This window comes from Doryrhamphus excisus, linkage group LG9, assembly GCF_037039965.1.
Source record: "Doryrhamphus excisus strain RoL-2023G ecotype Guam linkage group LG9, RoL_Dexc_Guam_v1.1, whole genome shotgun sequence".
NCBI classification, from domain to species: Eukaryota; Metazoa; Chordata; class Actinopteri; order Syngnathiformes; family Syngnathidae; genus Doryrhamphus; species Doryrhamphus excisus.
Window position 1 is genome coordinate 19,638,931 of NC_136365.1, and position 22,340 is coordinate 19,661,270.

The 22,340-nt window shown below is 47.5% G+C and overlaps 1 protein-coding gene and 1 long non-coding RNA gene across 2 annotated transcripts; one reads left to right on the forward strand and one right to left on the reverse strand.

The window, feature by feature from the left end:
• Nucleotides 1-233: 233 nt before the first annotated feature.
• On the forward strand, nt 234-3,335 carry LOC144899831 (uncharacterized). The gene is made up of 2 exons (XR_013628147.1): nt 234-743; nt 916-3,335. It is a non-coding gene; the product is annotated as an uncharacterized LOC144899831 (long non-coding RNA).
• A 2,106-nt stretch (nt 3,336-5,441) lies between these two features.
• dla (deltaA) lies at nt 5,442-13,005 on the reverse strand. The gene is made up of 11 exons (XM_058046462.2): nt 12,830-13,005; nt 12,444-12,746; nt 12,237-12,297; nt 11,906-12,163; nt 10,177-10,237; nt 9,970-10,100; nt 8,476-8,645; nt 8,190-8,406; nt 7,345-8,125; nt 7,155-7,263; nt 5,442-7,077 (listed from the first exon to the last, which is right to left on the reverse strand). The coding sequence occupies exons 1-11, from the start codon at nt 12,887-12,889 to the stop codon at nt 7,072-7,074; spliced, it is 2,157 nt and encodes a 718-aa protein (XP_057902445.2). The 5' UTR covers nt 12,890-13,005; the 3' UTR covers nt 5,442-7,071.
• Between the last annotated feature and the right edge of the window lie 9,335 nt (nt 13,006-22,340).

Below are 22,340 nucleotides of genomic sequence, written 5' to 3' on the forward strand. Positions count from 1 at the left end.
TTGACGATAAGCAAAATGTATACTAAAACCAAATATCGTAGGAACTGGAATGCAACGCACCAACTATACGAGTGCCCAATTATTCGATAATACACGGCCAATATTACAAAGCTTACTCTGCTAGCCTAACCGTGATGCCAATTAATAACATTTCACCCACTAGACTACAAACATCCTCAGCTGTTTAACCCTTAGATGCATGAGTGACTGGACCCTACATATACATATCTTCCATATTAGAATGTGTTTTTAAGCCATTTTTTCCATTTTGGTTAGGAATAATGCTATAGCATACTTGCCTATGCCAATGCTATAGCATAGTATTCCAGATTGACAGTATCTCAGACAGGTGTAATATCTATACTGCATATCATTCATTCATTTTCTACCGCTTTTCCTCGCGGGGGTTGCTGGAGCCTATCCCAGCTGTCTTTGGGCGTGCCAATCACAGGGCACATATAGACAAACAACCATTCACACTCACATTCATACCTATGGACAATTTGGAGTCGCTAATTAACCTAGCATGTTTTTGGAATGTGGGAGGAAACCGGAGTATATAGTACCCGGAGAAAAATCCACACAGAGATGGCCGAGGGTGGAATTGAACCTGGGTCTCCTAGCTGTGAGGTCTGCGCGCTAACCACTAGACCACCGTGCCGCCCTACTGCATATTATATTTTACATGGAAGGTTGGGGTAGTAACACAAAAACAAAAATTTCTTAAAATGTATAAAAGGTAAGTTAAAAAAAAAACATGTTTTTTGAGGAATACCTGGAATATGAAATAATAAAATTTTTTTATTAGGAAAATATTTCAAGAAAACAACCTGACCGGGTCATTTTTGACCCACTTATGGAAGGTTGGGGTAGTAACACAAAAACAAAAATTTCTTCAACTGTATAAAAAGTAAGTTAAAAAAAAACATGTTTTCTGAGGAATACCTGGAATATGAAATAATAACAATTTTTAATTACGAAGATATTTCAAGAAAACAACCTGACGGGGGTCATTTTTGACCCACTTATGCATCTAAGGGTTAAAAAAAACGATAGTTCGAGAAATAAACCGGTGTTCTGGCAGAGCGACACAATCTAGTAGCAAATATGGACCTTCTGTGTCAACTGCTAGCTACTGGAAAGTTACTGACAGGGTCGACTTTGCGTTTTGTACAACGATTATATACGTATTATTAATGTCCATATGCTTACACCCCCATGGGGTAACAGCACGGCAAAACGATGGACACACACACACACACACAAGAATGTATTCATGGTGTTCAAGAACGCAGATGGACTTATTAAAAGCGTTATTTTCATCTGCGAATCTCACCACAACGCCTTGTTTTCAGCAATTTTCACATCTTTATGCAACACACCATGCACATTCACGCGAATGGAAAAACATGCGCCGCACTTCGCATTAATCTTCTCGATATCGTAGAAATACCGAGTTCCTACACGGCCACATTCAATGTGTGCCCTTCAAGTGCCATACCGGAATTTACACGTACGGTCGATCACATGGTTTTCAATCCAGCAAGTCATTCCCTTTTGAGGGCCAGACGTGAGTTGACTGTGAAGAAGGACAAAGAGGGTCTTTACTGTGTGAAACCAGACAGGAAGTGGTCCCTTGGCGAGGGAGGGAGGAGGAGGCGGCGGCACGTCGGCGGCGGCGTGAAATAAAAATTCAGCTTCATACATCAGACATGTTGGTTTCTAAAAGCGCCCCCCCCTACCCCTATTCTCTCTCTCTTTCTCTCTCTTTCTCTCTCTCTCTCTCCCAAGCGGGCCGCGAACAAATACCTCGAAACAGGACGGACTCCAAATACGAAATGTTTGGGAAACATTTCAAGCTTATTTTACACACACGCACACACCTATGATTACCTCGGTGGTCCAAAGACAGGCTTTTTTGTGTCATATTTGAAGCTCCAACAGTTATAAAAAAAAATAATAATAATAATAATAACAAAACAAAAGCTATGACAGATCAGTTTACATTTGAAAAGTTTCATACTCAAGTTTAAAAAAAGAAACGGAATACTGTACATGGCAGTAGCGCTCACTTTGTTCTTTGTCGCTCTGTGATGCAGAACTTTAAAAAAAAAAATGCTTTTAACGTGAAAGAGCCATTGAGAGGAAGTAAACGGTGGAAGACAAATCAGTGATTTTTTTTAATGAATTTTTTTTTTTTTTTTGGGGCTCATATTATATTATGAATTCTAAAACCTCACAGCACTAAAAAAAAAAATGTTTTTGAACTAAATCATGAAAATGTACAATCACCCCTAAGAGTTTTGACCAAGTCAAAATAGTGATAATATTGAATTATCACATTAATATTTATTGCAATTTGATCTCTATGCACAGTTCAGTTTGCACATCCCCTTTTCTTAGAACTAGACTTAAACCCCCCACCCCTCCACCTTTGAAGTATTTGGCTTCTTTTTAGTTTTTTTTGGTTATTTTTTTTATTTTATTTTTTGCCCTTGGCGCACCTCCAAGGTGGCCTTCCTTGTTGGATGGAGGATTGCAGTCATGCGAAGAATCACTTTAAGAAGATTTATTTTCCTATTCTCCAAAAACAAAAAAAAGCTCTCATAGTGACTTCACTATAAAAAAAATTGACATCAAATGTCCCCTTTTATTTTGAAAAATGTGGCAAAGTGCTTTTTGATTTTAAAAGTTGACGGACAAGGAGTGCACACTTCCTGGTCACCGATAAGCTAAATGTCAACTTTGAACGCCAAACCTCTGGTGCTCATTTTGTTGTTGTTGTTGTTGTTGTTATTATTGTTGTTGTTGTTGTAATAATTGTTGTTTTTGTGTTTTCTGTTCTACTTCTGGACATATTTACCTCATTTTGCCAACACACAGCGCTCTGCTCTGCTCTGCTCTGCTCGGCCACTCCACAATGTTGCTATCATTTCTTCTCAGCAGCAAAGTGCTTGTGGTGCATTCAAGGACCCATGTACAGTACTGTAACATGTCAGCGCTTTGTGACGTACTGTGTGATGCCTTTTTATGTTCCTCCTCCTCTTCTTCTTCTTCTTCTTCTGGGATGTTTTCTACGGGAAATATTCTCCCACAATGCGTCACAACAAGTTTTATAAACCATTCTACTTGTCATCCTTTAAAAAAAAAGAAAAGTTAACAAAAAAAACAAACAAAGCTCATCTTTTATGTACGACAAAGGCTCCAAGGCATGATTTTAACTTTTTTTCCGAGGACGTAGATGTTGTAGTTGATGAAATGAATTGAATTTAAAAAGAAAAAAAAAAGTGATTTCAAAGATTTCCTTCTCTTATTAAACATCTTCTATGACTGAACGGTCACTGCTTCCTTTTTTCATCAGTTGCGCGAGGAACCCGGTATACCCGGGAGAACATGCCAAATCGGTTAGCGAGCCACCTGCACAAGGCCGGAATGGATCACAAAACCACCAACTGGAAAATCGGAATTTGAAAGAAATACAAGATTATTAAACTGCCATTGCTATGGAACTCCATGACAGTTTTTACCTGGTAGGGTAGACCCAGGCAACAATTACTAGGGACATGTTTGGAGGCAGAGAAATGGGACTGTGATCCGAAAAACACCATCCCTACTGTCAAACATGGAGTTGGGAATATTCTGCTTTGGGGATGCTTCTCACTAAAATCTAAGCAAGAAGAAACATTCATTCATTCATTCATTTTCTACCGCTTTTCCTGGTGCTGGAGCCTATCCCAGCTGTCTTCGAGCGAGAGGCGGGGTAGACCCTGGACTGGTGGCCAGCCAATCACAGGGCACATATAGACAAACAACCATTCACACTCACATTCATACCTATGGACAATTTGGAGTCGCTAATTAACCTAGCATGTTTTTGGAATGTGGGAGGAAACCGGAGTACCCGGAGAAAACCTGGGTAGAACATGCAAACTCCACACAGAGATGGCCGAGGGTGGGATTGAACTCGGGTCACCTTGCTGTGAGGTATGCGCACTAACCACTAGACCGCCGTGCAGCCGTGTTTCATTTATTTATTAATTTATTTATTTTTTAAATCTTATGTATTTATTCAATTTTTGGGGGTGAATTTTGCCCATCATTCGCAATCCTTATGTGAAACATGAACACACATTTCTTTCCCATTGTCTGTGCATTCCAGTGCAAGAAAACGAGTTAATATAAGCTAGCTAACAATGGAAGTCATGGGAAATACCTATTTTAACGCTAAAGCCCTCGCATTCATTTTCTACTGCTTCTCCTCCCAGCTGTCTTCTTCGGGCGAGAGGCGGTGTACACCCTGGAGTGGTGGCCAGCCAATCACAGGGCACATATAGACAAACAACCATTCACACTCACATTCATACCTATGGACAATTTGGAGTCGCTAATTAACCTAGCATGTTTTTGGAATGTGGGAGGAAACCGGAGTACCCGGAGAAAACCCACGCATGCACGGGGAGAACATGCAAACTCCACACAGAGATGGCCGAGGGTGGAATTGAACCCTGGTCTCCTAGCTGTGAGGTCTAACCACTCGACCGCCGTGCCGCCTAAAAATAATCATAATAAATACATTTTTAAAAACAAATTTTTTTTAAGTATATAACTTCTGGGGCTGCATGGCGACCGAGTGGTTAGTGCGCAGACCTCACAGCAAGGAGACCCGCATTCAATTCCACTCTCAATCCCGAGGGTGGGATTGAACTCAGGTCTGCGTGCTAACCACTAGACCACCGTGCAGCCCCAAATACAAATAAAAATGTCAAATCTCGCAGGAAAGTCCTTCGGTTCCAACATTTGCGGCAACAAAGAACCGCTACAATCGCTGCAATTCTTTTGAGAACTTTGTCCAGCGGGCGTCTGCCGGTGGACAACATCTGTCGCCTGTGCCCTTTTTTTTCCCAGCATGCCGAGGGACGAGCACGCCCTGTCCCAAAGGGTGGCCTTTTGTGTGGCCCATTGTCAGCGTATCCATTGTGCGGCGCTCCGAGGCTGATGATGATTTACAGACATTTGTGTCGGAGCACAATGAAGCGTCTTTGTGGGGCAATTAAGCGGCAGAACCGGGGGGCCTGCCTGGTTGGGGTTTGGGGGTGCTGCATTCGGGACTCCTGAGTTTTTTTCAGTTTTTAACACGGAAACATGAGTGAAAGTCATATCTCAGAAGGAAAAAAATATTTTCACTATTTACACATACGACTTTTCAGTACGCTTTTTAAGCGGTAACAGCAACAGAGGGAAGGGTATTGTTTTATTTGAATAGACATCCACAGACCCCTCCCCCTGCCCCCCCACCCTTTGCGTCTCCAGGGAGACACTTTCAAAAGTCCACAGAGCGCCGCCATTGAAAGCACCGCCATTGGGGCCCAGGCGCGAAGACAACAGATGTTCCCGATTGACTTTGCGTGCGTTACAGACGGACAAACAACAAGTGTCTGCGTTCATGTTTAGCATCTTTTATTTGGAAAAATAGTCTCGGCTAACTCCTTCATCGACAAAGCGTACAGGAAGCGGTCGTAGAACAATGCAATGTACAGTACAATCCCTCTTAAATAACTTTTTTTTTTTTTTTTTTTACTTTCACAAAACAAACGTCCCACTGACCTGAAGTGCCTTTGCAAAATATCGTCCATAAAGAAAGAAATTAAATAACGTCACAAATATACAAGACAAAATAAGAATAACACAAATTAACTTAAATTAACTTAAATTAAACCATAGTTTTAAATCTTAATTTTTTTTTTTTTTTTTTTTTTTTTTTTTACAAAAAATCTGTATAAAAAGCGTCAAAAAGTAAGGGAACGTATACAAAAAAACAATACTATGTCGGGCCGGTTTGGAGGACTTCAGTTCATAGAGCAAGCACATTTATTTACGTACGTTGAAAAAACAGGCCAGTATGGCCAAACATCCGCCGTTTGATGCGGTTCCTGCGCTCCGCCACGGCGCCTACGATCGAGAAAAAGGCCTGGGTGCAAATGTTGCAACAAAAAAAAAACAAACATCGTAGCTTCGCGTTGCGCGTTTATATTTCAACGTCCCTTAATTAATTAATTATTCATTCATTTTCTACCGGGGGTGCTGGAGCCTATCCCAGCTGTCTTTTGGGCGAGAGGCGGGGTACACCCTGGACTGGTCGCCAGGCAATCACAGGGCACATAACAAGACAAACAACCATTCACACTCAAATTCATACCTATGGACAATTTGGAGTCGCTAATTAACCTAGCATGTTTTTGGAATGTGGGAGGAAAAACCGGAGTACCCGGAGAAAACCCATGCATGCACGGGGAGAACATGCAAACTCCACACAGAAGATAGCCCGAGAGTGGAATTGAACTCTGGTCTCCTAGCTGTGAGGTCTACATGCTAACCACTAGACCACCGTGCCACCTCCCTAATATTTCAATTTTTTTTTTTTTCATTCATTCATTCATTTTCTACCACTTTTTCCTTGGGCGAGAGGCGGGGTACACCCTGGACTGGTGGCCAGCCAATCACAGGGCACATATAGACAAACAACCATTCACACTCACATTCATACCTATGGACAATTTGGAGTCGCCAATTAACCTAGCATGTTTTTTGGAATGTGGGAGGAAACCGGAATACCCGGAGAAAACCCACGCATGCACGGGGAGAACATGCAAACTCCACACAGAGATCACCGAGGCAGGAATTGAACTCTGGTCTCCTAGCTGTGAGGTCTGCGTGCTAACCACTAGACCACCGTGCCGCCCCGTCTCTTAATATTTCAATTAATTTTTTTTTTTTTTTTTTTTTACCCACAATTCCCGACAAGAGGCAGAACAGAAAGCTAAGTGTCAGTTTACGTTTAACCGTAAACGTTACATTTTTCTTCTCACCCCGCCCAGTTCCTATCCCACAGGCCGAGTTTCCAGTCGAGAACCAGCTCAGTCTGAATATCAGTTAAAGGTCTCAGGTATCAGCAGCAGTCTCCAGGCGGGACACCCCCCCCCCCAGACCGACGTTAGAGCAGCATCTCATCCGGGAGCATAAAAACTCTCCCAAAGAGCAAAAAAATGAGCAGAGCCCGTCGTCGGCCCCGTTTTACACCTGCGGACACAGAAAACATCGTTATTGTCGCCGTTACCGTGGTTACCGTAAAGCGTGTTTATATTTAAACACCTCACCTCAGTTGCAATTATACATTCGTCCTTCTCCTCCGACATGACAAACACAGATTTGTACTTGTTGTCCGCACATGCGGACGTTTCTGGGATATTCTTTTCCGATGCATCGCTGTTTTTGGAAAAGAAGAAAAAACGTTAGCTTTAGCCGTTTAATCACGTTTACGTTTTTTTTTTTTTTATTTGTCGCTACCATTTTAAACGCTTGCTGTGTTTCTCCTCAAACTCAAAGGAGTCCAAGGAATGGCACTTGTCCTCGCAGGCCGCTTCCAAGATGGCTTCCTTGGCGGCTTGCTCGTAGTTGACTTCGTGCACAAGGTTGCAGTCGGATAGCGGTTGCCGAGTTTTGTAGCTCCTCCTATCGGGGGACGTTCCCTCATCCGGGTCGCTACCGCACAAGTCCATCTTCTTGTTGATGTTTTTGACCGCCGGCGTCGGCGCCGCGGTGATCGCCAGGTCTCGATCGCTGCGTTGACAGTTGTTAGTGATGTTGTTAATCGTCTCGCCGTCGCCGACAACTTCGACTGGATCGCCGCGTTGTGATTTGGATCGGAAGAACCCGACTAATACGGCGCATCCGGCTAGCAGCAGTAACACCAACGCGACGCCGGACCCCACGGCCATCCAAGGTACTTCGGAACCACGTATGGCGGCGTGTTCTGGAAGCAAGAACTGGCAATTCCGGCCGCCGTAGCCCGGAACGCAAGCGCATACGTAACGATTGTTCCTTTCGTGGCACGTTGCGCCATTGTGGCATGGATTGTGTTCGCAGCGGCTGATGGGTGAGCTGCAGTTCTGGCCCGTGTATCCGGGCGGACATGTGCAGGTGTAGCCGTTGATTCCTTCCTGGCAAGTTCCGCCGTTCTGGCAGGGGTATAACGAGCATTCGTCGCCGGCGTGGTCGCAGTTCATACCCGTGAAACCGTCCGGACACTGGCACAGGTACGAGTTCACCAAGTCCACACAGCGAGCACCTGTGAACGGAAAATCTGGTTTTAGAACTGGTCCTGAAAGAACCCTGGAAGCTGACACCCGCACCGTTGGAACAGGGACCGGAGGTGCAGTGGTCGATCTTCTTCTCGCAATTGAATCCAGCGTATCCGGTGGGGCACTGACAGAAGTAACCGCCGTCTGGGTTGTCGCTGCAACGGCCGCCATTGGAACACGGACCGTCGGCGCACGTCATGGCACTCAGTTCGCAGTTGTTGCCATAGAAACCGTGAGGACACGTACAGGTGTAGGTGTTCTCCAGGTCCTGTGAAAAGACACCAGACGGAGCGTCATCGTTTTGGCTCTTATTTGAGAAGACTTGAAGCGGACTTACGGTGCAGCTCCCGCCGTTTCGGCACGGGTTCCCGGCGCATTCGTTGACTTGGACTTCACAGCTGGCGCCAGTGAAGCCGGGTCTGCAGGAACAGGTGTAGCTGCCCTGGCCCGTGTTGCTACAAGTGGCTCCATTCATGCACGGCTTGTGGTGAGTACAGTAGTTGAGGTCTGCACACGCGGACACATGGGGATTAGCATACTGGAACAACTGCTAACGCTAATCTTGACCCGATTGTCCAGACAGCTGGATTGACAAAGATCAAATCCATGCTGGAGCCTATCCCAGCTGTTTTTGAGCGAGAGGCGGGGTACACCCTGGACTGGTGGTGGTGGTGAATTTCTAAGAAGTAGTATTCCTTTTTTATAAATTGAGCATTTTTGTAATTTGAATATAGAAAACCTGTTTAAAACCTTCTAAATCAGAGTTCTGCAGACATGAAATAGCACCCCTATAGTCACCTAAACATTAATTCATTCATTTTCTACCGCTTATTCTCACCAGGGTCATGGGCGAGACTTCATACGAGAGGCAAGGTACACCCTGGACTGGTGGCCAGCCAATCACAGGGCACATATAGACAAACAACCATTCACACTCACATTCATACCTATGGACAATTTGGAGTCGCTAATTAACCTAGCATGGTTTTTTTTTGGAATGTGGGAGGAAACCGGAGTACCCGGAGAAAACCCACGCATGCACGGGGAGAAAATGCAAATTCCACACAGAGATGACCGAGGGTGGAATTGAACCCGGGTCTGCACGCTAACCACTCGGGCGCCATGCAACCCCAGAAGTTATATACTTTTAAAAATGTGTTTTTAAAAATGTATTTATTATGATTATTTTTAGGCGGCACGGCGGTCGAGTGGTTAGACCTCACAGCTAGGAGACCAGGGTTCAATTCCACTCTCAGCCATCTCTGTGTGGAGTTTGCATGTTCTCCCTGTACATGCGTGGGTTTTCTCCGGGTACTCCAGTTTCCTCCCACATTCCAAAAAAAAACATGCTAAGTTAATTAGCGACTCCAAATTGCCCATAGGTATGAATGTGAGTGTGAATGGTTGTTTGTCTATATGTGCCCTGTGATTGGCTGGCCACCAGTCCAGAGTGTACCTTGCCTCTTGCATGAAGTCTCACCCGCGACCGTGGTGAGAATAAGAAGTAGAAAATGAATGAATAAATATCTTAACAAGTGTTTAGGTGACTATAGGGGTGCTATTTCATGTCTGCAGAACTCTGATTTAGAAGGTTGTAAACAGGTTTTCTGTATTTAAACTACAAAAATGCTCAATTTATAAAGAAGGAATACTACTTCTTAGAAATTCACCACCACCAGTCCAGGGTGTATTCCGCAGGTGACTCTCTTCCAGCGTCTGATTGGCTGATTTTACAATTAGTGATTTTGTTCCACCACCTGTTGCTTTGACATGCGCTAACCTGCTAAGGTGTTTTTGTTTAAACTTCTTAGGTACGATCTCGCTCGCTCACCTTGGTTGCAGAAGAGCCCCCCCCAGCCTTCTTGACAGTTGCACTGCCAGGGCTGCTGGCAGGTTCCGTGGAGGCAGCCGGGATAGCGGATGCACTCATCGCAGTAGCGTCCCTTGAATCCTACGCGGCACCTTCGGAAAACCAATGAGAGGACCCAGGTAAAATTGCGTCATCAACGATTGTATACCTGAGATGAGATGAACTTACTTGCACTCGCCGGGTTTCTCGCAGAAGCCGTGCTCGTCATCGCAGCCTGGTAGGCAGATTGCTGCGTGGAGATAAAGTAAAATAAGACGGATATTTAGGAATATTTGAAATTAATAAATGGAATCTTAAAACAACAAAATGGAGGGTGGTGATGTTGGAATCACTATGCTACTTTTTTTTTTACTTTCATACAAAGAAGTGTATGGGCGGCACGGTGGTCTAGTGGTTAGACCTAACAGCTAGGAGACCAGGGTTCAATTCCACCCTCGGCCATCTCTGTGTGGAGTTTGCATGTTCTCCCCGTGCATGCGTGGGTTTTCTCCGGGTACTCCGGTTTCCTCCCACATTCCAAAAACATGCTAGGTTAATTAGCGACTCCAAATTGTCCATAGGTATGAATGTGAGTGTGAATGGTTGTTTGTCTATATGTGCCCTGTGATTGGCTGGCCACCAGTCCAGAGTGGAGGGCGGTGCTGTTGGAATGACTATGCTACTTTTTTTTAACTTTCATACAAAGAAGTGTATGGGCGGCACGGTGGTAGAGTGGTTAGCGTGCAGACCTCACAGCTAGTTGACCAGGGTTCAATTCCACCCTCGGCCATCTCTGTGTGGAGTTTGCATGTTCTCCCCGTGGGTTTTCCCCGGGTACTCCGGTTTCCTCCCACATTCCAAAAACATGCTAGGTTAATTAGCGACTCCAAATTGTCCATAGGTATGAATGTGAGTGTGAATGGTTGTTTGTCTATATGTGCCCTGTGATTGGCTGGCCACCAGTCCAGGGTGTACCCCGCCTCTCGGCCCGAAGACAGCTGGGATAGGCTCCAGCACCCCCGTGACCCTTGTGACGATAAGCGGTAGAAAATGAATGAATGAATGTCTTATTTTCCGGCCAAGTGGTTACCACGCAGGCCTCACAGCTAGGATACCCGAGTTCAATTCCACCCTCGGCCATCTCTGTATGGAATTTGCATGTTTTCCCCGTGCATGTGTGGGTTTTCTCCAGGTATTCCGGTTTCCACCCACATTCCAAAAACATGCTAGGTTAATTAGCGACTCCAAATTGTCCATAGGTATAAATGTGAGTGTGAATGGTTGTTTGTCTATATGTGCCCTGTGATTGACTGACCACCAGTCCAGAGTGTATACCCGCCTCTCGGCCCAAAGACAGCTGGGATAGGCTCCAGCACCCCCGTGACCCTCGTGAGGAAAAGCGGTAGAAAATGAATGAATGAACAAAGAAGTGTGTGTCATTGACCCCCTCGACCCCCCCACACCCCCCACCCCCAGCCACTGTCTTTTTTTTTTCTTCGCTGCGGGTCAGAACTCTTTTATTCCCCTTTTCCACACACACACTCTGGTCCAGATAAGAGTGGACAGCTGGCGGGTGTGTTGCCAGTGGGGGGACAGCTGCTCCATTGTCTCCTCTCTCCTGGCAGCTGCCCACTTCAAACAATAACCCCACCCCCCTTTCGCCTCCACCAATCAAAGCCAGGGCCCCACCGCACCCTCCCCCTGCAGCCAATCACAAGGCAGCGTGGCAATTTATGGCACGCGTGACATGATTATTCCCTTAAAACTTTCCTTAGAATAAATCAAGTGTGCCTCTCTGTGTTTCGAATGGGGGTTGTGTGTGTGTGTGTGAGGGGGGGTTGCAAAGTGGTCCCCCCCATGCCTAAAATGGCGCACTCATATCGTACTGAGACAACATTAAGAACACAATGTTACTCACGCTCCGTGCAGTACTGTCCCTTCCATCCGGCATCACACACGATCTCCCCCCGCTCCCCGCAGGTGAAGTGCCCGAAAGCATCGTCTCTTGGTCGGCAGAAGACCGAGCAACCGTCCCCGTAGTAGTGCTCGTCGCACACGAACCGATACGAGTACTTGAGCTCGGTTCTTCCCGCTGTGTGAAGATCTTGGGACCAGTCCTCCCCTACTGTGAGGTGCCTCTGCGTGGTCATGGTGCTGATCACGCGGTCCGGGTTCTCTATTAAAATACCCACGGAATGAGTTGAAGGTTTCAAAGTGGACTGTGTAAATACTGGAGTGGGTGGATCTACCTGTGGAGAGATCGTCATTGTTGTCCGTGTGCAGGGCTTCGATGATGAGCGAGAAGGTCCCCTGAGGGAGACAAGTGGCTTGGTGAGGCAGGTGGTCTCCACATTAGGAGATAACATCAAGCCTATAGTGGGGGAGGGAGGGTGGGTGAGTGGGCGTCAAATCCACTCCACAAAGCGCCTCCCTCGCCATCCCACAAACACACTTACCGGCCATGTGAAGCCGAAGTTGATCCTGATGGGGTTGCTGAAGGAGTTCTCCGGGATGACGTCCGGAACCTGGAAGGAGTTGGAGCCCAGCACGGGCGTCACGGCGCCGCCGTACGTGCAGGGTGGTTCCGGGGACGCGTTAGGCTGGTAGTGCTTGAGGCACACCCGGAAGAAGGTCTTACACTCGCATTGCTGGAAAGAGGAACCGGGGGCCCCCCTTCCGCAGCAGTTCTTGTTGCCCTGAACGCCCTTCTTGTTGAGGAACTCCTGTAGTTTGAGTTCGAACACCCCGGAGCAGAAACCCTGAGAGGAGAGGAGGGGGGGGGGGGGCTTAGGTTCGATTGCGTCTCATTGTGTGTGTGTTTATGTGTGTGTGTGTGTCTTACCTGACACAACAACATGGACGCCACAGCCAGACTCAGCAGCATCTTCAATAAATACATCATAAATTAAAAAAATAAATAAAAATTCAAAGTCCTCACGGTGCCTCCTCCTCCTCTTCTTCAGTCCCTGTGAGGAAGATGCACGGAGCACCTCATTCACTTCTGACTCTCATGTCCCCCCCTCCTCCCAAAAAAAAAAAAAAAGAGAGACACAGAGAAGTAAATCCCAAACTTTGTCCTCAGAAGAAGCTCTTGCGCCTGCGTGGCGGGAGATTCTAAATCATAAAAAAAGTGGTCCAATTCCGTTATAATCCCAAACAAAGATCGTCTCCTTTTGTTTTTAGCTGCGTGGGGAGAAGACGCGTGTGTCACTGGTCCAACATGCTCCCCTCTTCTTGCCCCACTTTTTTTTTTTCCCTCCTCCTGGTCCCTGCGTCTTCCACCCTCTAGTCAGTCGTGTCTCCGGCCCAGGGGCCGCCTGCAGCCGGTTATATATGGCCAGACACATGCTATGGTAATAACATGCAAATGAACCCTCCTCCTCCTCCTCGTTCTCCTCCTCCCAATCTGGCCCCCACAATGCAAGGAGCCTCCTCGTCCTCCACATGAAGTCCACAGTGCGTGGAACAAAATGCAACTTTCATTCCTTCAGTTTCAGGACCCCTAAAGTGACTTTTTAGGAGCTCATAACTCGGCCTTGAGGAGAACATGAAGTTCTTCTTGTGCCAGGCGGCATCTTCATGGGCTTCATCTTCACATGTTTGATTCAAACCTAGCAGAAAGCAAAAACTCTCACATAATAGACCTCTTTTCCTCCTCATCATCATCTAGCGGACGATTCTGCCCACAGTTGGTCATGGTAATGGTTTTATTTCATTTGAACATGCATCAGATTACACTTGAATGCATCACGTAATCAGTTCACAGTTCCACATGTCCAAGAGGAGTAGGAAGAAGCAAAGCTTATTAAATCCTACCCCTCCATCTGGTACTTTTACAATCAGTAACTGTTACATTTGTTCACTTCCTGCTTTCCTAATATAATTTAATTTTTTTTTTTTATTAATTTTATTATTTTTATTATTTTTATTATTATTCATTAAAATGTATTATTAAAATATTTAATTTAATTTAATTTAATTTAATTTAATTTAATTTAATTTAATTTAATTTAATTTAATTTAATTTAATTTAAGCAAGTTGAAGTATTTGTGATTTTAGAAATAAGGAGTTAGTATGTTCTCTGTAGGCGGCATTATGAATTATCCAGCTGTACGCTTTGTGGGCCACATGTGGCCCCCGGGCCATAGTTTGCTCACCTCTGTTGTAGATTCTGACGTGAATAAAAATAGCGGTAAATGATTGTTCTTGTACTTTTTACTGCCAACACCAGGTAGTGCTGCTCTGAAAAGCCATCATTCCTTAACCGAGTAAGAATGCTTGACATCAAATATCGGGTTGGGTATCGATGGGAACCGGCTAACATTCCGACTCTCCTTCAAATGTTGAAATTTTTATTCCTATTTTTGATGCCGTATTTGCCGAAATTGTTGCAACTTAACTTAACTTAACAATGACGCAAGGTAGGGTTCACGACACCTCCAGATGCTCCATGTCGGACTTCCTCTAGGAATCTGGAAGTCAAACTATGCCAATGTTACCCGGGAGTCCTGATGGAAATAACAAACGGGAACTCCAGCTGCAACGCACACAATGCACTTCCTGCCTTCAAATTAAGAGCCCAAGACACACAGCTCATAGACAATTCATAAACTTGTACAAGTTTATGAGTTTATAAGTTTATGACCCTGCCTCTAAAAAGCATCGGAATTGATCATGTAGGAATCAGAATCGAGGAATCGAGATCAGAGCTGTAACCGTTCCGATTCATACGATGCCATCGAGGAGGATATGTGGTTTTTAAGAAGGTCGGCTTGGGGCAGTTTTGCTTCTTCATGCTTCTGGGCCGCGTCTAATGGGCTTGAGGGGCCCCTGGCCACCCAAAGTCCTGAAAAAATCTCCTAAAACAAAACTGAAACATTTAAATATAGCTTGGAATAAACTTTGGGGCTGCACGGTGGATAAGCGGTAAGAAAATGAATGATTGAATGAACTCGTAGCAGCGTCTGACGGTGCCGTCCGCGTCATCCGTATAATCATCCTTAAGTCAAGTTAAAAGTGAAATCCGAAAAAAAGGCGTTTCAGATGAGCGCAAAACTTGCCATGCACATGATTCGTGTGGAGTCACCAAACCAGAACAGAAGTAACATTAGCTAAAATATGTATGTTTTGGGGGCGGCACGGCGCTCTAGTGGTTAGCGTGCAGACCTCACAGCAGGGAGACCAGGGTTCAATTCCACCCTCGAGTTTGCATGTTCTCCCCGTGCATGCGTGGGTTTTCTCCGGGTACTCCGGTTTCCTCCCACATTCCAAAAACATGCTAGATTAATTGGTCAAATTGTCCATAGGTATGAATGTGAGTGTGAATGGTTGTTTGTCTACATGTGCCCTGTGATTGGCTGGCCACCAGTCCAGGAAGACAGCTGGGATAGGCTCCAGCACCCCCGCGACCCTCGTGAGAAAAAAGTGGTAGAAAATGAATGAATGAATGAATGTATGTTTTGGGCTGCACGGTGGTCGAGTGGTTAGCGCGCAGACCTCACAGCTAGGAGTCCTGAGTTCAATTCCACCCTCGGCCATCTCTGTGTGGAGTTTGCATGTTCTCCCCGTGCATTAGTGGGTTTCCTCCCACATTCCAAAAACATGCTAGGTTAATTAGCGACTCCAAATTGTCCATAGGTATGAATGTGAGTGTGAATGGTTGTTTGTCTATATGTGCCCTGTGATTGGCTAGCCACCAGTCCAGTGTGTACCCCGCCTCTCACCCAAAGAAGACAGCTGGGATAGGCTCCAGCACCCCCCCGCGACCCTTGTGAATTAATAAACTTTGGATCATCTTCTTCTTGTACTTCATCTTCTCCCCAGGAGCTGCTCCTCACTATGGCAACAACGTCCTGCTTGGAATCTCCTCAAAAACATTCCTTGGCAAAGTTGGGAGCTAAAGGACGCCTCCTGCCTTCATCCTACTCTCTTTCTGCAACAACAAGCTCAACATAGTGTGTGTGTGTGTGTTTTGGAAGGGGGGGGGGTAATGGAGAGTCGCTCTCGTGGCCAACATGAGGGGGAACTTGTGCCATTGTGTGTGCAGCCAAGGAGGACCCCCCCCCCCACCCCACCACCCCCTCACTACACACTCCCCCCTCCCCCTCAGCTGTATGGTAATTCAGCTCGCACCTGCTCTTCCCTCAACAACAGCGTGTGCGCGCCTCCCTGTCCCCCCCTCACCCCACCAAACCCCCCCCTCACAAAAACTTCTTGCACCCCTCCCTTCAACTTGCATGCCCACATCTGGCACGTGCACATCCATTCGGATAAAGCCGCTGTGCTTCAATTCTTACGTCACATCACTACATTCAATGTGAAGACCCCCCCCAAAAAAAACACCCACCCACCCAGTTGTCTTTTCACACGATGACTTGTTGTAACACTGATCTTTTATGCACAACTCCATAAGGAAAGAATGCAAGAGGAAATACAATAGAAAGTAAAGTCAGGCATACTTTAGAGTAGCCAGTGTACAGCTTGTACTGTGTGTAGCAAGCCGTTCATTCATTCATGCTGGAGCCTACCCCAGCTGTTTTCAGGCGGGGTACATCCTGGACTGGTGGCCAGCCAATCACAGGGCACATATAGACAAACAACCATTCACACTCACATTCATACCTATGGACAATTTGGAGTCGCTAATTAACCTAGCATGTTTTTGGAATCTGGGAGGAAACCCACGCATGCACGGGGAGAACATGCAAACTCCACACAGAGATGGCCGAGAGTGGAATTGAACTCAGGTCTCCTAGCTGCGAGGTCTGCGCGCTAACCACTTGTCCACCGTGCAGCCCAAAACATACATATTTTAGCTAATGTTACTTCTGTTCTGGTTTGGTGACTCCACACGAATCATGTGCATGGCAAGTTTTGCGCCCAGCTGTCTTCGGGCGAGAGAGAGGCGGGGTACACCCTGGACTAGTGGCCAGCCAATCACAGGGCACATATAGACAAACAACCATTCACACTCACATTCATACCTATGGACAATTCGGAGTCGCTAATTAACTTAGCATGTTTTTTTTTTGGAATATGGGAGGAAACCGGAGTACCCGGAGAAAACCCACGCATGCACGGGGGAGAACATACAAACTCCACACAGAGATGGCCGAGGATGGAATTGAACCCGAGTCTCCTAGCTGTGAGGTCTGCGCGCTAACCACACAACCACTGTGCATCCCGCACACGGCCAGTATTGTGTAACTATCTGGCAACACAAGTGAGTCCATATCACAGTGAACATTCATGTGGGCATTTCGTGTAAGCATCACTGATTCAGAACTCTGAGTCGAGCCGCACTTCTTGAATCTTCTTCTTCTTTTTCTTCTCCGTGATGACATCACTTGTGGACGTTAGCTCTGATGCTATGCTAAGTAAAGAAGTGAAAGTTCAAGAAAAAGTTAACAGGGTGCTGAAAGAAGTAGAACTGTTCTGGTTCTGTCTGGGACCAGTAAGATGGTGCATTCATGCATTCTGTGCTTTCAGTTCCATTGATTGAGAATGCAGGAGGGAGGGGGGTAGAAGGGTGGGAGGGTGGGGGGGTGTTCAATGAAGGACCACGACACGCCTTCAGACGCGGATAGACCCTTACAAGCCATCTGCCGCCCCCCCACACACACTCACACACACACACACGTTTATACCCCACTCCCTCCTCCATGTCCCCCCTCCCCCGGTGCCTGCAGGCCGTCTCTATGCTCTAGTGTCCACCGGGCTGCCGACTGGAAGCATGTTAAAGGAGCTGTAACGGTATGGGCCCTCAGGGGCCATATGGTGGTAGTAGTGGTGGTGGTGTTGGGGGTGTGGGGGGGCAGAAGCCGGTCCCCGAAGAGGAGACACCACATGGTCACTCGTGGGAACGTAAACACGGCGCCCATCACACGATATCGATCATATGAAGCGGTGATGAGAGGGGAGGGGGGCGGGGGTTAAAAGTGTGTGGTCGAGATAGAAAGAGAGAGAGAGAGAATGACGCTACTGATCGATTATACGTCACAGGAAGTATCGATACACGCGTCCAGTAATGATGTCATTCTGTTTTTTTTTCCGGGGGGGGGGGTCTTGATCCAAAATAACACGAATAAGCGGTCTCCATATTTCCTTTTTCATCAAATATCATCATACTGTGGACCACTTCCGGGTCTCTCCCCAGGGTCCCGCTCCTCATTTGCATATTCGGCTGCCACTCTCCTCCATCCACTCAAATTGATGGTGGGAAGATGCTGCAGTCATTACGTGGGGGGGGCCCAGGGACGCGTAAGTGTACGTGTGTGTGCTGCGCGCGTGTTGCGGAGGGGGGAGTGTGGGCGGTTACTCCAGGGTGGGTGGGGGGGGGACGCGGCCAGTCGCGTGCCACTGTTTAGGAAAACACGCAGGGGTGACACACAGCACAGCAACAACAAACACAGTAACAACATCTGATGACGTCATGTCTCTAGCCTACCCTATTTAACCAAGGACAGGGGTGTCCAATGTGTGGCCCTGGGGCCATTTATATTACTTATTATGAATTTATTATTTATTATGAAAAATACAGTTATAGAACACAGGCTGCACATATATGAAGGACTGTAACAATAATAAAATAATAATGACATCATATAAAAACATATTTATCATAACACTTAGGTCATGTGACATAATTGTTAATGCAGCTCATTCATCTTCAGTCTAATTTGGAGCTAAATGAATGATGAGTCAGTGCAGGAAGTCCCGCCCCCCTCTCTCCCTCTCTCGCTCCACCGAGCGCATCTGCCCAGAATTGAACAGATGCACACACCTGCGTGCCCCCCCACAAACCCACCCCCGCAGCCTTTCAAGCTTCCATGGGAGCCAAAAGCAGGACCACAATGGTTTTGGTGAGGGGGGGGGGGTCAGGGATGCAGTAACCAAATACAGCCTATCCCCCCAGGACAGGCGCCATCTTGGATGCATTGTCAGCGCTTCTATCACAATCTGCTGTACGACTGCTCACTTCAGAGTGGGGGAGCCCCGGGTGGGGGCGGCTACCAGAGGTGGCTGCCCGCATGGCTCAGGCCCTGAAGTTCTGAAGCCGGCTAAAGTTCTTTTGGTCTTGAATACAGTTTTAGGATAAGTGGCGGTTTGGAGGAGCGGTTGCACGGGGGGCAGGGGTCCCGGCAGGTGCTAGCTAGGATGAAAGAGGGGCTTCGACGAGACCAGGTTACACTTGAAAAGCCCTGCAACAGCCCATCGCTAGGCCAGCGCCATAATAGCCCTTCGTCCCTATCTCTCAGCTGCCACTGCAGGACAGAGGATCCACACGCACCTGTTGTCCCCCCCGCCCCCACGCCCCCACGCCTCATTGTGTCCAGCCAGCCTTAGTGGGCTACACCTCAGGAATGCTGTCCTCGTCCCAGGAGAGAGCTTATCCACGGTGGGAAGAGGGTAGGGAGGCGTTGAGGAGGAAGGAGATGCAAGGGTGGGTGTGAGGTGGTGGTGCTGGGGGGGGCGTGGGGGGGGTCGAGCAAAGGAACCAGCAGGGAGGCTTTAGAGATGGAGGGTGGGAGGGAGGGTGCCAGTGTCCTCTGTCCTCTTCTCCATCCAGAGAGCCCTGTCCTAAATCACTGGCCCCCAGGGGAAGGCTCTCCATTGTGACGAGATGGCCCCCGCAAGCTGGGCTGCCAGCTGCTGCCGCTGCAGCGTCATCCGCCGCCCCCCCCCCCCCGCCCCCATTCAACCCCTCCACCTTCAGCACCGTGACAATGCTCCCTGCGGCCAGGGGCCACAGGCCATCCACAACATTAAAAAGAACTCTGAGAAGGACGGCGGAGCAACAACACCTTTTTTGGAAGGACTTTAATGATGAGCAGGGTGACTGGGACCACGACCCCCCATTCCCCCTCGCCCCCATCCCGCGGTCGCAGGCACCTGCCTTTAGTTTGTCTCTCAGGCCTTCAGCATGGAGGAGACCACTTCCATCGTCCATCTTGGGAGCTGGTTTTGACATCACGTGTTTGTTTACATATGACCACGTAAAGTACAAACCTCATGAGAGCAGGGTACACAGTGGTCTCCAAAGTCTGGCCCGGGGGCTTTTTGTGGCCTGCAGTTTGTAAACATGCAGATAAATATGGCAAAAAGAAAAGTTTTCTGTATTATATTCAGGCATTATTACATGAATATTGCAAAGTTAACGGGCTGCACAACGGTCATGTGGTTAGCGCGCAGACCTCACAGCGAGGAGACCCGGGTTCAATTCCACCCTCGGCCATCTATGTGTGGAGTTTGCATGTTCTCCCCGTGCATGCGTGGGTTTTCTCCGGGTACTCCGGTTTCCTCCCACATTCCAAAAACATGCTAGGTTAATTAATTGGCGACTCCAAATTGTCCATAGGTATGAATGTGAGTGTGAATGGTTGTTTGGCTGGCTCACCCGAAAAATGGTTGTTTGTCTATATGTGCCCTGTGATTGGCTTGCTCACCCGAATAATGGTTGTTTGTCTATATGTGCCCTGTGATTGGCTGGCTCGCCCGAAGAATGGTTGTTTGTCTATATGTGCCCTATGATTGGCTGTGATTGGCTGGCTTGCCCAAAAATGGTTGTTTGTCTATATGTGCCCTGTGATTGGCTGGCTCGCCCGAAAAATAGTTGTTTGTCTATATGTGCCCTGTGATTGGCTGGCTCGCCCGAAAAATAGTTGTTTGTCTATATGTGCCCTGTGATTGGCTGGCTTGCCCAAAAAATGGTTGTTTGTCTATATGTGCCCTGTGATTGGCTGGCTCGCCCGAAAAATAGTTGTTTGTCTATATGTGCCCTATGATTGGCTGGCTCGCCCAAAAAATGGTTGTTTGTCTATATGTGCCCTATGATTGGCTGGCTTGCCCAAAAAATGGTTGTTTGTCTATATGTGCCCTGTGATTGGCTGGCTCGCCCGAAAAATTGTTGTTTGTCTATATGTGCCCTGTGATCGGCTGGCTCGCCCGAAAAATGGTTGTTTGTCTATATGTGCCCTGTGATTGGCTGTGATTGGCTGGCTTGCCCGAAAAATGGTTGTTTGTCTATATGTGCCGTGATTGGCTGGCTCGCCCGAAAAATGGTTGTTTGTCTATATGTGCCCTGTGATTGGCTGGCTCGCCCGAAAATGGTTGTTTGTCTATATGTGCCGTGATTGGCTGGCTCGCCCGATAAATGGCTGTTTGTCTATATGTGCCCTATGATTGGCTGGCCACCAGTACAGGGCGTACCCCGCCTCTCGCCCGAAGACAGCTGGGATAGGCTCCAGCACCCCCTGCGTGGAAACATGGAAGTACATCATTATGACTATAAAAATATCCCAATAATCTGGAATTATTAGTTAATTTGTTAGTACTGTAGATTGAAAACTATTATATATGACTTAACTGTCAAAATAAATATATATTGTATATTATGTACTGTATTGGATAATCAGTATTAATTGACATAATACTATATCAATACTATAGATACAGTTATTTATTAGCAAAATAATGTTAGAATTACAAAATGTATACATGTCCATCGGACCCCCCCCCCCAGTTGGTGTAATTTTTCCCATCCAGGGAGATAGCGGCGTGCTCCATTGTGCTGCGCCTAATGATGATTGTAATGACGGCTTGTCCATCTTTGATAAGAAGCAGCATGGCCCTCATTAAAGGCCCCGGGGCCCCCGCTTCTCATGGCGGCTCGGACAGCAGGCGATTTGGGGGTGGGGGGCCAGCGAGACGACACCCGTGGCACACGCCTGTTGACCGAGCCACAAAGCAAAAGTGTGTGTGACACTCGCCCCCCAATACCCCCCCTCCCCCACCACCGCCACCACCACGCCCGCCGCTTCCATTGTCCTCCCAGCGGGCCCCGAGACAAGACCAATCCTGTTAGACCCCCCCCCCACACACACACACTGATGCTTCCACAATCAGTTTTACCAATCAGCTGATTTTGCATCGCTTTCCCACCCATCACCCCAACCCCCCCCCCACCCCACCTCAAGAGAGCTCTGATTGACACGCAGACAGTATTTCTTCATGCTGGAGGGTGTGGCAGGCAGGTGGGCGGGGTCCACTGGATGGTGGCGCTTATGGTCGTGGGACGCAGGAAGAAGGGATGGGGTGTTTCAGGAGGAGTGTGTGCCGGGGTTTGGGGGGGTGGGGGGTGGGGGGGTGTTGCAGCGGCTGCCGGGGTCAGGCCTGTGTGTCCTGGGAAAGTTGGGTTCTCCATTTAAATCCGCACATGTTGCGGCCTTCTGGTGGCTGCGTGAATGCACACGCTGACAGATGGCCCCCCACCATAACTATAGAGGCCGAGCGCCGCCGTCCCCCCAGGGAGAGCCGAGCCGAGCCGAGCTGAGGGAGGGAGGGATGGAGAGGA

Excerpts from the sequence above, each read along its gene's own strand:
- dla (XM_058046462.2), bottom strand. The coding sequence starts at position 12,889 with ATGATGTATTTATTGAAGATGCTGCTGAGTCTGGCTGTGGCGTCCATG. Across the intron at positions 12,747-12,829 it reads CGTCCATGTTGTTGTGTCAG|GGTTTCTGCTCCGGGGTGTT; the intron begins GTAAGACACACA and ends CTCTCCTCTCAG. Across the intron at positions 10,238-11,905 it reads GGGACAGTACTGCACGGAGC|CAATCTGCCTACCAGGCTGC; the intron begins GTGAGTAACATT and ends ATCTCCACGCAG.